Raw genomic sequence first — 12,100 nt, 5'->3', positions numbered from 1 at the left:
GCTTTTAAAAATCGTATGACGACGTTTTCGTTGGACAGCAATTTTTGCGGAACAAATTAGCGTCGTCATGCGAGGCACCACTGTATTCACTTTCTTTCTCTGTGGTTGTTGAACTCATAGCCTTTTAGCTGCTTCTTTAAATTATAAGCAATAAAGAAAAATACTCATCCTGTTCACGTCCCCTGCTTCCTGATTCAGTAGCTGAGTTAAGCCATTTGTTCCTGTCTCCAAGCTGCTCCTTGTGTCTTGATTTTCTAACCCTTTTTTCTTCCATCCTCGCCTGCTTTTCCCTCAGGGTGAAGCACAATCCTTGGCTACAATCTATCACCTAGTTAATCAGGCTTGTGAACGTCTGATCCAGTGTAAGTACAACTCTCTTGAGCAGCTTACTCGTTTCCTAGCACAGTCATCAGTGGCTGAAATCCTGTTGCTTCGTGTAGTAGCCGCCTAGAGTGGTCGAAATGACTAGATAGGCGGGGTATAAATACAATAAATAAATACAATAAATAAACAAACAAACAAACAAATAAATAGTAAGATACAACTAGAGCAGGCCTATTGAATCAGTGAGGAGTTGGTGAGTCAACTCTGCCATGCCATTGATTCAGTGGACTTACTTTAGTTGCAACTTCCTGTACTAAGGAATAGGATTTCAGCTACTGTTTAGCTTCTCCCCAGTACAGTGTGAGCAGGGATGGTGATTTGTCTTGGAACAACCCCATTGAAGAAGATAACAGTAGTTATCAAGAGCTCGTTGGTTGCAAAGGGGCTCCCGTAACAGTTCAAGTTTCAGAGGCCCAAAAATGGAGGTCCACCATTAACTGTGAGCTTTGCAGTTCCTCTGATATAGCCATAATACCCTATTGTTAATAAATTATAGGGATTTATCAGAGCTTGGACAGTTGCCTGTTTTTGAACTATACTTCTCCCTTTAGCAACGCTGGGGTTATAGGAACCAGACCCCTATGTGGTTCAAAATCTGTATATAACTCCTATGCCCCCTCAAATGTAACTACCAAGTCTAAACAGTTGATTCACACACAGACACAGACACAGACACACACACACACGGGGGGGGGGGACAGTTCTCTCTATCGGGGATTTCTTTCATAGCATTGACAATCCTTTCCATATAGTACCAAGTGTAATGGACCTTAAAGGTCTTTGTGACCCCCTGATCTAGAGACTGAATTAGAGATGATGTTTTTAAAGAGTAAGTAGACCACTCTGATGCCTTCCGTGTTGAACTCCTGGGGTTTTAGGTGGCCAAGGGTACAGTATTTATTGAATGTTTATTTATCGGAATATTTATTTATTTATTTAAGTAAATAAATTAATCTGTGCATAACTAAAGCCATGCTGTCCAGACCCATGCCATTCAAGGGAGAAGCGTACATAACAAATCCAATTTCCAAGCTCTTGGATGTTTCTACACTGATACGTGTGGTGCCAACGTACTGTATATGAATTGTTCTGCTATGAGTCTAGGAAACGGAGATGATTATAATCCCAAGGGATCCATTTCCTTTTTCCTCTCCACAACCCTTCCCTACTTCAGCTCACGTGTTAAAGTTTGATTCGTTCATCCACGAACATTCGCAAAAGCCGGTTCCCATTTGGGAGGAGAAGGTGAAGGCAGGAGAACCTGGGCCACCTGGTCTCCCCGGCCCCCCCGGCATGAAAGGGGAAAGAGGAGAGGTTGGAATGCCTGGGCAACCTGGCCGAGACGGATATCCAGGAGAAAGAGGTACGAAGAGAAACCTTGCTATGTGCTCCTAAAGCAAAATTCAGCACAAATGTGGTCAAATGCTGAGCAGGCATTTTGAGCCATTTGAGCCATATGTTTCGAAGCTCGGAAACATATTCTCAGTTTGGCTCATAATGCTTGTCTCTTACAGCAGGATCAAGGAGAAGGTGTCGCAGACAGGAAAACAAGAGGAATGCTCTAAACGAGTCATTCTCGACCTTTTTTGGGGGCCATGACCATAAATGCAACGTGAAAGAAACATAGGCTGCATCAGGATTGTGTAAGTCGCGTAACAAACCTTATAAGATGGTGTGTGAAGAGCTGTTTCCAGTCTATGGCCCCCTTCAAAGGTGCCAGGGCCCCCCCCAGGGGCCACATGGTTCCCACTGAGAATGGCAGTTCTAAACCACTGGTTCCCAGACCTGAGTCCCCAGTGCTCTTTGACTACAACTCCCAGAAATCCTGGCCAGCACAGATAGTGGTGAAAGCTTCTGGGAGTTGCAGTCCAAGAAGACCTGGAGATCTGAAGTTGGGAACCACTGCTCTAGATGACCCTTGCTATAGGTATCCACAAGTGTTGGCTCCTATCGGCCAATGGGGTATAGTGACATTGCGTTTCTACGTCATGATGGGGTATAGTGACATTGCGTTTCTACCACCCACTGTAACTTCTTAGAAAGGATCAGGTTTGAGGGTTGAACGCACATGCACATAGCATGTTGTAGGCAGACGGTGTCCAACCCCAGGACGAAGAAGGGGAAATCAAAGTCGTCACCTTCTGAGCCATGAAGAATCAAATTTGGGGACTGTGTTGGGCCTGGGAAAAGATGGCGGCATGTCTGGACCAGTAGTTTTTCCAACCTCGCAAAGCCATGTGACAGCCAAAGAAGCTTATCAGACAACACAGTAGGCAGGCAGGCGTACACGTAATGGCTAGTTTTATTTTTGGACCGGCTCTCTTCTGAGCTTGAGATAAAATAACTGGCTTATCTCCCTGCCCTATTGGCCCAGAGCTAAAAGCTGTCCTGATCTGTGAGGAAGAGGCATCAACGCCGTTCTTTGTTTTACTGCAAATGCCAAGTCATTCTGGCAGCTCTTTTGGTTTTAATGCAAGGATTAAGCCTCCATCTGTTCAAGGACCTTCCTCCCCCCTCCCTCCTTTTAGACGCTGCTCCAGAACGGTGCAAGCTACATTGTTAGAGCTGAAGGGAGTGGGGTTTATTTAGCCCAACCGAGAGGAAGAGAAAGCTCTCCAGGAGCAAAGACGGAAAATTTCGGCTTCTTCCTTTGGTGACAGCCGCTGTCTCGTTATAACTAAGGGTCAAAGTTGAATTTTTAATTGGCAGGCTACAGGGAGCAGATTCGCATACCAACCTGGATCTGTCAACCATTTTCCTTCCTCTTTCCCCACTCCGAAATTAGAGTGGCCTCTGCAGTTGCTTGCAGATACAACTGATTATATTGAGGACCCTAGAGGACGGTTCCCTGGCTAAGCTTCGTTTGGGGCAGAGCCGGCCTCTCTAGTTTGCCTTCCGTGGTCCTATAGTCCGGTTCTTGAGAGAAAGATGGTGAAACCCGACTGACAGCTTGTCAGAGCGGAACTTAATAAACCATCCTTGATCTCGAAGATTGACTCCTTTAAGAAGGAACATGTCCAGTAGAAAGAAGAGCCTTCGGAACGTAGAGCTGTTTCTGTCGAAAGTTAACCGTTAAACTGTTGCATATGGAGGAATCAAAGGTGCAGGAAACCAAACGGAGGGCCTTCTCTGTTGCTGTTCCTAGACTTTGGAACTCCCTCCCACAAGAGGCCCCATTTTTGCTGTCCTTCTGCAAGCAGGCAAAGAGCTTTCTTTTCAGGCAAGCTTTCCCCTCAATGACTGGGCTGCCCGAGTGGATTTTTTTTTAATGGATTGTTATACCTCACTGCTTTGAATGTGTTTTGGGGTTGCTTATGCTTTTTGTGTGGTATTTGTGTGATCCTTTTAAGCATTTGTATACTCACTGTTGTTAGCTTTTATTGATTGATTGATTGATTGATTGATTGATTGATTGATTGATTGATTGATTGATTGATTGATTTGATTTGATTTGATTTGATTTGATTTGATTTGATTTGATTTGATTTGATTTGATTTATACCCCGCCCATCTGGTCTATACGACCACTCTAGGCAGCTTACAATATAACATAGAAACAATAAAACCCAAGAATACTACATAAAATATCCAATAACAAATTACAATACAAAATGAAGTAAGAAATAAATTAAAAAGAATAAAGAAAAATCAAGTACTGACAGGAGGGAAGGCCTGAATATACATCCAATGTTTTTAATTGGCTTTTAAAGGTACCCAGCGCGGGGGCTGTGTGAATCTCCGGAGGGAAGTTGTTCCAAAGGCGAGGAGCCACCGCCGAGAAGGCCCGATTTTGTGTCTTTTCCTTACGGGCCTCCCTCGGCGTCAGGCTCCTCAGCCTCACCTCCTGACTCGCACGGGTGATCCGGGTGGAGCTTGGTGGGAGTAGGCGTTCCGCCAAATATCGAGGTCCTAAGCTGTTTAGGGCCTTATAAGTAAGCATTAAAACTTTGAAGTCGATGCGGAACCGAATGGGCAGCCAATGCAGTTTATATTGTCTTTTAAAGATGTAAGCCACCTTGGGTCCTTTTAAGGAGAAAGATGGAGTAGAAATATTTTAAATAAATAAGACATGGTTGAGAAAGATTTAAGGGCTTCAACGTGGATAATAAACTGGAGGGAGCCCACAGGGTGATTTTATAGCATCAGGCTTTGGTATTGCAAAATCACCATCTTAAAAGAACTTAAAAGCCATCTTAAAAGAACTGCATGTTCTGATTAGAGATTGGCCCATGTAAGCAGGTGTCTTCACATCCTGCCTGTGTTGCATGCATAGCTGGATGTATGTCATCATCATCAGTGTGGTGATGATTTTTCGAACCATGTGAAACAGGTTGAATAGTAAGGTTTCTTTCTTTTTTAAATGGATTGTTATGCTTTGTTACTTTCAGTGTGTTTTTAGAATTTATTTTATTGACCTTTTTAATGTAATACTTGTTTAATTTGTTTTTAATATTTGTATACTCACTGTTTTTACCTTTAAAATGCTGTCTTTTAATTGTTGTAAGCTGTCTCGGGTGCTTTTGAGGAGAAAGGCGGGGTAAAAATATTTTAATTAACAATAAATAAATAAATACACTTCACAGTTTGGATTCAGGTTAGGGGAAATGAAGTTTAAGAAGAATCATCATCTCCAAGAATATATCCCAGATCCAATGAGGAAGACCATAAATCCTTTCAAGGGGGGAAAATTGTCTTGGGATCCCATTCTCATATGAGACGGCGTTTTCCCCAGAACTCTGTTCTTCCAAATGCTTTCAGGACTGCTGTGATTGAGTGCCCCCCTTGGCAGTGGGACAGGGGAAAAATATACACTTTATAACTGTTGCTCTCTTTTTAGCAAGGGAATGGTGTGAGGGATGGAGATTTGAACAAATTGCATGTCTTTGTTTTGCTGAAAATGGGGGATGCCAGTGGCAAAATGGCCAGGGCTTTAAATAGGGAAGGGTAACCGCGGCTTTGACCAGGAGCAACAAAATTTGGAGGTCACTGAAATCGAGAAGCAAATCAGGAGAATAAATGGCCATCCTCCCCAATCCTGCCCATGTTTTTTTTACAGCATAAACATCCTGTTTATACTTTAGGGTGGAGAGGAGGGCAGAGAATTTGGTTTCTTCCAAGTACCAAAATTACTAGTTATGGCTTGGAAAACGGTTCCTTAAATATTTCAAATTGCTTGAAGGCCCTACTGGGCATGCAACTTGACAGCACATGCTGACAACAAGAGCAATTTGGTTCTAAATTCATGATTTTGTGTGTGTGTTCCTTACCTAGGTGTAACCTTTGGAAGTAAATCCCAGAGGGTCTGATGGAAGGTTAGAAAGTAGACGCACTAGAGAAGAGATTTCCAGTTTTCATAACCATTAAGGCTGGAATCTAATGCCTCCATCTCTGGGAGAAAGACCCATTTAATGCTAAGGGATTTTACCTTTCTCGTCCATCAGGTGCCCCTGGACCCAAGGGGGAGAAAGGTGCTGCTGGACCAAATGAAGAAGGCCCTCAAGGAGCTAGGGGTCGAGCAGGTAAAAGTCAATGCATTGTTGGTGTGAAGGAAGAGAATAAAGAAGCATTATTCCTTTTCTTTCTCAAACAAACAAACAAAAACTCACGGATTTCTTGAGGGATTCACCTGTGTGGGTTTTTTATTTTTCATTTCATTGACCAACCTATTTGACAAGTGACACTTTCGTTGGCCAAAAACCAGCAGTGACAATAGGAGGGAAAGAGGGAGACAATCACGACCAGCCTCCTTGCCAGATTGAATTATGGGTTGCCCCAAATGAGCAAACAGATCTCAAATCTGGGGTGGGAGGATGTGATCACCACCAATAGGGCCCTTGGTTCTCCACAGATGTGGTTGGATAGCTCCGGTCTGTGAAAAAGCATACAATTAACTAGGCAAATTTGTGGTGCATAGGCCTGGCAAGCAATGGGAAAGGCCTCTCCTGAGATGCTGCTGGTTGGAGTAGACTAATAGGTCCCCAACCTTGGGTAACCCAGATGTTCTTAGACTGCAACTCCCATAAGCATCCAGTACTAGTTTTGCTGGCCGGCGTTTCTGGGAGTTCCAGTCCAAGAACACATGAGTTACCCAAGATTGGGAAACTCAGGAGTAGACAGCTGTGGGCTTAGAATTGGATGTAGTATCAAGCAGCTTCTGGTATGCAAGGCGGTTGCACATATGAAGTACTGTGTGCCTTTGGTCTATCTAAGAATTTTAACCCATTCTTCAGTCTGTGTCTCTCAAAACTTCCCAGATTCAGGGATTGTGGGCTTGCAGTCCAAGAAAGGAACGTTTCCAAGCTCTGGTGTATTTAGATCAGCCTTGTTAGTGCTGAGTGGAGGGGCTCTGCAGGGTTCCAGGCAGTTTTCTTCCCAGACTTTGGAAGTAATAAATGGTAAAAACAAACACACAGTTGTAACTCAATTCCATTAGATGGTAAGAAGCATCTATTGCACCCTGTATGTGCTGATCTTTGGAGTTTCCTTGAATGTGGGAAAACTGACTCATAGTTGGCAGTCCACAAGTTATAAAGTTGGAGTTCCTACATTTGGGGAAACCACAGGGGTCAGGGTGCTACAAATAAGCCACACATGCCCCATTGGGTAAAAGTGAAGATGTTCAGGATGGAAGACCGTAAGATGTCCATAAATAAATATTTTATTTCCAGCTTAAAGGATTTTGCAAGAAAAACAACTTGCACATATTTTAAATTTAAATCACATTATTATTATATGTTTGTGTTTATTTTAAATTTCAAATTATGAATTGATTTCTTTGCTAGAAGGGCATTGAAGTGATGATAAAAGAGATAGGGGGAGGCATGATTGATAATGTCTTCTCAAAAAATGTCAACAAAGGCCCACAATGCCAAAAAGTTTGGGAACTGCTCTTAGTTATTCAAAACATTTGCTTTATCACTGAGTTGTTGCTTCTGGGGAGGACTGAGCATCTGAAATGTGTGTGAGCCCCTGAACATGTGGAAGCCAAGCCTGTAGGATGCTTCCTTCTCAAACAGGAAGAGCTAGAGTTCAGATGAGCTTGGATTCCTCCTGACCAGCCACTCACATGGACAGCTTGGTGCACATGGAAGAGGGTGGAGGACGAGACAGGGCTAGCCTCACTCTTCTGCAAAGTCATAGCCAGTGGTGGAGCCTTTGATTTGCATCCGGAAGGTCTCAGGTTCAATTCCATCCATCTCCAAGTTGGGCTTTGAAAAACAAAACCTGCCTGGAAACATGGGAAACTGCTGCCTGTCACTGGCAACTGTTCTAATCTGACTCTGTATAAAGAAGCATATTATATTCTTATATTATTGCCATTTCATACTAGGTGAATACATGAGCTTAGAGCTAAGATGAGAAAAGATAATTTTTGGGGAATCCAGCTCTTCGAGTCCCACAGCCACAATGGCCATAGCCATGCTTTGCTGTTATATTCAGAGTTGCACTTTTAAAAGATGATTTCCCCCATTTTTCAATGAAGCAGTTCCTTCTCTTTCTTCCAAGCATTTAATCAGGGGCCAAAGCCAATGGTCAACCTAGCGTTGTCTTTCTGATGTTTCCACCCCCCAGGTCCCACAGGGGAAGAGGTGCTCGGCAAGCAAGGTGCAAAGGGAGCCCCCGGAAGCACAGGCTCCCCTGGGTTTCCTGGAATGAGGGGTCAGCCTGGAGAACCTGGTCCTGCCGGTGGCTGTCTCCCTTCAGGATGCTATGATGAAATCTTAAGAGGTAAATCCTGGTTGAATTTGGGACAAGACAACGGGAAGGATCTGGAGAGGCCCAAGCAGAGTTATTCTTCCTTCTTCCTCCATCAAGATCTTGGGTCTCCCAAGGAGCCCTTATTAAGGGGAAGGGGGACATCTAGACATTGGCTCCCAACCTTAGGTTCCTAGATGCTCCTGGACTGAAACTTCCAGAAGCCTTCACCACTAGCTGTTGTGGCCAGGATTCCTGGGAGTCGTAATCCAAGAACATATGGGGTGGCCCAGGTTGGGAACCACTGAGATTTAGGCATCCTTCAGTCTCGAAAGTCTATGGTAATGTGAACAAAGGGACAAAATTAGCCAAGTGGGGAAACAGTAGAAATAAGACAGCATTCCTGTCCTTATGCATGCATAAAATATTTTCCAATAACTTCAGACAGAATCTGGAAAGTTGTACTGTAGGTTTTTCAGGCTGTTTGGCTGTGTTCTTGAGGTTTTTCTTCCTAATGTTTCTCCAGTCTCTGTGGCCGGCATTTTCAGAGGACAGGGGTCAGAACTCTGTCTGTGCTCTGGTGCAGTTTGTGGGATAGTTGAGTATTAATACCTGTGGGATCAGCTTTTTGTCCTTTTCAGGAGATTGGGTGAGTATAAATATTCAACTATCCCGGCCGTGAAAGCCTTCAAGAATACAGAGTTTGGAAAGTGTGCAACTGATTTTTTTTTTTTGAGCTACAACAGTTGGATCAAAATCCTATGACTTTTTCCATGTGCAATAGCACTATCATGGAAACTGTAGCAGCTAATGGAGGCTAGTTAACAATATGCTGGTCACATGCTCAGTTGTGCAACAAGGCACATAACTGGCACCTCATTAATTAGCCTCCATCAGTTGGCATGTCATCTGTGATTACAATTCTGCACGCAGAAGAAGAGGATTTTGACCTCAGAATGCCAAACGACAGCAGCCATGCTGGCTGGAAATTTCTGGGAGTTGTTATCCAAAAACTAGCTTATGGTCTAAGTATTTGCTGTCTTGACTGCACCATGTCCTAGAATCCCATCATGAGCATGGCCACCAATTTGCCACTTGGGGATTTGGGGATTTGTTATCCAAGAAGACCTTCTTCCAAACTCCACAAAAGGCTGTATGAAGCATGTTTATATTGGTCCCTGCTGTAAACAAGTCTGGTTCCTCCCGTTAGCTTTTGGAAGCACTGATTCCTTCTAGGAACTAGTTCAAGATCCAGAGCACAGACAGAGTTCTGACTCCTGTCCTCTGAAGATGCCGGCCACAAAGACTGGCGAAACGTTAGGAAGAACAACCTTCAGAACATGGCCAAACAGCCCGAAAAAACTACAACAACCATATTTCAAGATCCTTGGGCAGGGAGGGTCCTTGTCACTCATCACAAGTATTTCACTCTTCATCCTTTGTGGTTTGTTCTGTGGTTTAAAATCCATGTCCTGTTTTTGTCTCCAGATGTAGACATGATCCCCTGACGGTGGTGTACAGGCTGCTGCAAACTCCATGCCTGTTACTCCTGCTGTAAATGCTGGTATCAAAAGGACAGCTGAAATATGACGTTCCACATTTCCTCTTGCTCGGTGGCACCATTTTAAAAAAACTTTCTGTCTGATCTATTGAGCAAAAGTGTCAGTTTGCTCTCAGTTAACGGCCATGCTATATACCCTGTTACGTGTCCTAAGTATTTCATCTCAGGTATCCAGTTGGCCGTATACCCAGCAGGGCAGTTAAAACAGTTTTATATACTTGCAGTGCATAATTTGGTGCAATCAAGACTTCATAAATGCAGTGGGAATTGATTGTCTAATATAGAGTGTATACCTGGATTCCTGGAAAGCACGGGGTTTTTTTTTACACAGGCTTGTGTGTGTGTGTGTGTCTGTGTGTGTGTGTGTGTGTGTGTGTGTGTGTGCGTGCGTGCGTGTGCATGTGCATGTGCATGTGCGTATGTGTTCATTCAAGATGTCTGTGAAAGTGGTAGACACAGGTCCCACTCCAATGCTAAGAGAAAAACATTTCCCTTCTGCTTGCATCTGATACAAGCAATGCAAACATTTTAATGCCAGGTTCCTGCAGGCGAAAACAGACATTACGTGTAGCTTATCAACAAAAAGGAAAACTTTAAGGGATAATAAGTGTGTATACGTTTCACAGTGGGAGCTTCTGTCACTTATAAAATTTGCAAATTAGCTTCTTTTGTTTTGTGATTGGTCACTGGGAGGTAAGTATGGACTTCATTTGCAAGTCCGACTACTCGGCAGACAGCCTTTCCCTGAAGAACGCACTGCTTCTAGATACAGAATTACTGTCTTGTCTTGTAAGGCCTCTAGAAGTGTAGTGCTTCTTAACAAGGAAAAATAAAGGAAATTCTGAACAAGGGATAAAATGGGCAGTCATTAGGAAGAGTACAGATGACTGTAATGTGGCAACACTCTTGCACTCAAAAAGCGAGGTGGGGGGGATCAGTGGACACTGCATAGTCTTTGCTGGACCTGAAAATGACATCCATCAACCCTATAGACCTCTGGGAAAACCCCTATCCATGTTCAACCCTGTATGTATCTATCGGAAGCAGTCCTTATGCGAAATGCACACATCTGCACGTAACTTCTTGTTTAAAACTTTCTGAATCCCACACCCATTTAAAAAAAACACACCAACCTCCACTATTCCTTTATTCATGGAATGAGATCTTTAATAAACTGATAACACAAAAGCAATTACTGGCAAGGAGTCAGCATATAAACTCCAGCCTCAACTAGTGCAAGTTGGCTGCGCAGAGAATTACTATCCACGTTCACAGTGCAAGGGGGCGAGCTATCTGTGCTAATAGCCTGGCAGCTGGGTGCTGATACAGACAGTGGATCCCGGCCAATACAATTAAATTGCCACCTGATAACAGTGGCATGCTTATCAGAAAGTTAAAATTGAGCATTTGTGTTATTTGGCCCTGTTGATGGCAAGATGAGAAACAATTTCACAGGAAATAAAGATTGCAGGAAGGGGGTAGGGTTATGCATAAAGGTTATCTGACCCATTACCTGGCAACGCAGGAACCAATTAGACATTCTAGCATTTTGACTCCGTTAGACCAATATAGTTCAAGCAACAGGCACCTACAGTCCTCCAAAATGATTTGAAGGAAAGACAAAAAAAAAAAAAAAAGTAAAGTGTGTTCCTTAAGACACAGCCCCATAGCACTTAAAGCTCTCTTGGGGTGGTTTACAGTTTTGTTTTTTAATTATGCAGGCTACACATTTCCCCCTCTGCCCCCACCCATGAGCTTGGGTAGTCAATGACCTCAGAAGGATGAAAAGCTGAGTCAACCTTGAGCAACTATCTGGTTTTCAACCTGGTTGGTGAGCAAGAGTTTTGGCTGCAGTACGTACTTCAGTTTGACGAATGTGCCATGAGGGGAAAGCCATGGAAGTTGTATTCCGAGCCACATTTTGTATGGGAGTAATTTAAGAACTGACTGGGAATTTTGGGAATGCACATGGGCCCAAACAAGAGGGCAAGCCTCTTGCACAGCATGGTAGCTTTCCAAATAAAAATATCCAAAGAGGTAAGAGAACCCATTTTGTAAAAAATGCTTGATTTGAAGAGTATCTCTACGGTTTTCCCAGGATGTTTCTCCAACTTCCTAGTTCTGTCCTGCTATGTTGAGAAGTCACTTTCCATAGCATGCCACGTGTCAAGGAAGGAAGGTACGGGACTGGAAATTTTGTCTTTTTTAGTAACAAGCAAGCAGAGCTCATAAATTCGACTTGTTCGCACTACAGAACCTCCCCGACCAACACGAGCTGTTCAGAGAACAGAACAGCTGTTGTCATGTGGTATTTCCTTCTTGAGGACAATCATTTAGGGCAGTGGTTCTTAACGTGGGCGATAATGCCCCCCAGGGGGCAATTTAATTTTTCAGGGGGGTGGTAGAATGAAAAGGGGCGGTGTGGGGGCGCTGGAGCAAGCCAAACCTGTGAAGATGGCT

At 43.6% G+C, this 12,100-nt stretch overlaps 1 protein-coding gene across 1 annotated transcript in view; it reads left to right on the top strand.

The window, feature by feature from the left end:
- Positions 1-11,666, top strand: part of COL20A1 (collagen type XX alpha 1 chain) — a 135,587-nt gene extending 123,921 nt beyond the window's left edge. The window contains exons 36-40 of the mRNA XM_072996741.2: positions 296-362; positions 1,559-1,747; positions 5,826-5,903; positions 7,957-8,112; positions 9,568-11,666. Of these exons, the coding sequence (XP_072852842.2) occupies positions 296-362; positions 1,559-1,747; positions 5,826-5,903; positions 7,957-8,112; positions 9,568-9,587 (510 nt within the window). The 3' untranslated portion in view covers positions 9,588-11,666. The remainder of the gene's footprint in view (positions 1-295; positions 363-1,558; positions 1,748-5,825; positions 5,904-7,956; positions 8,113-9,567) is intronic.
- The last annotated feature ends 434 nt before the right edge of the window (positions 11,667-12,100 follow it).

This window comes from Pogona vitticeps, chromosome 4 (assembly GCF_051106095.1).
Source record: "Pogona vitticeps strain Pit_001003342236 chromosome 4, PviZW2.1, whole genome shotgun sequence".
In the NCBI taxonomy this organism is placed as follows: Eukaryota; Metazoa; Chordata; class Lepidosauria; order Squamata; family Agamidae; genus Pogona; species Pogona vitticeps.
This window is presented reverse-complemented; position numbering and strand designations above follow the sequence as displayed.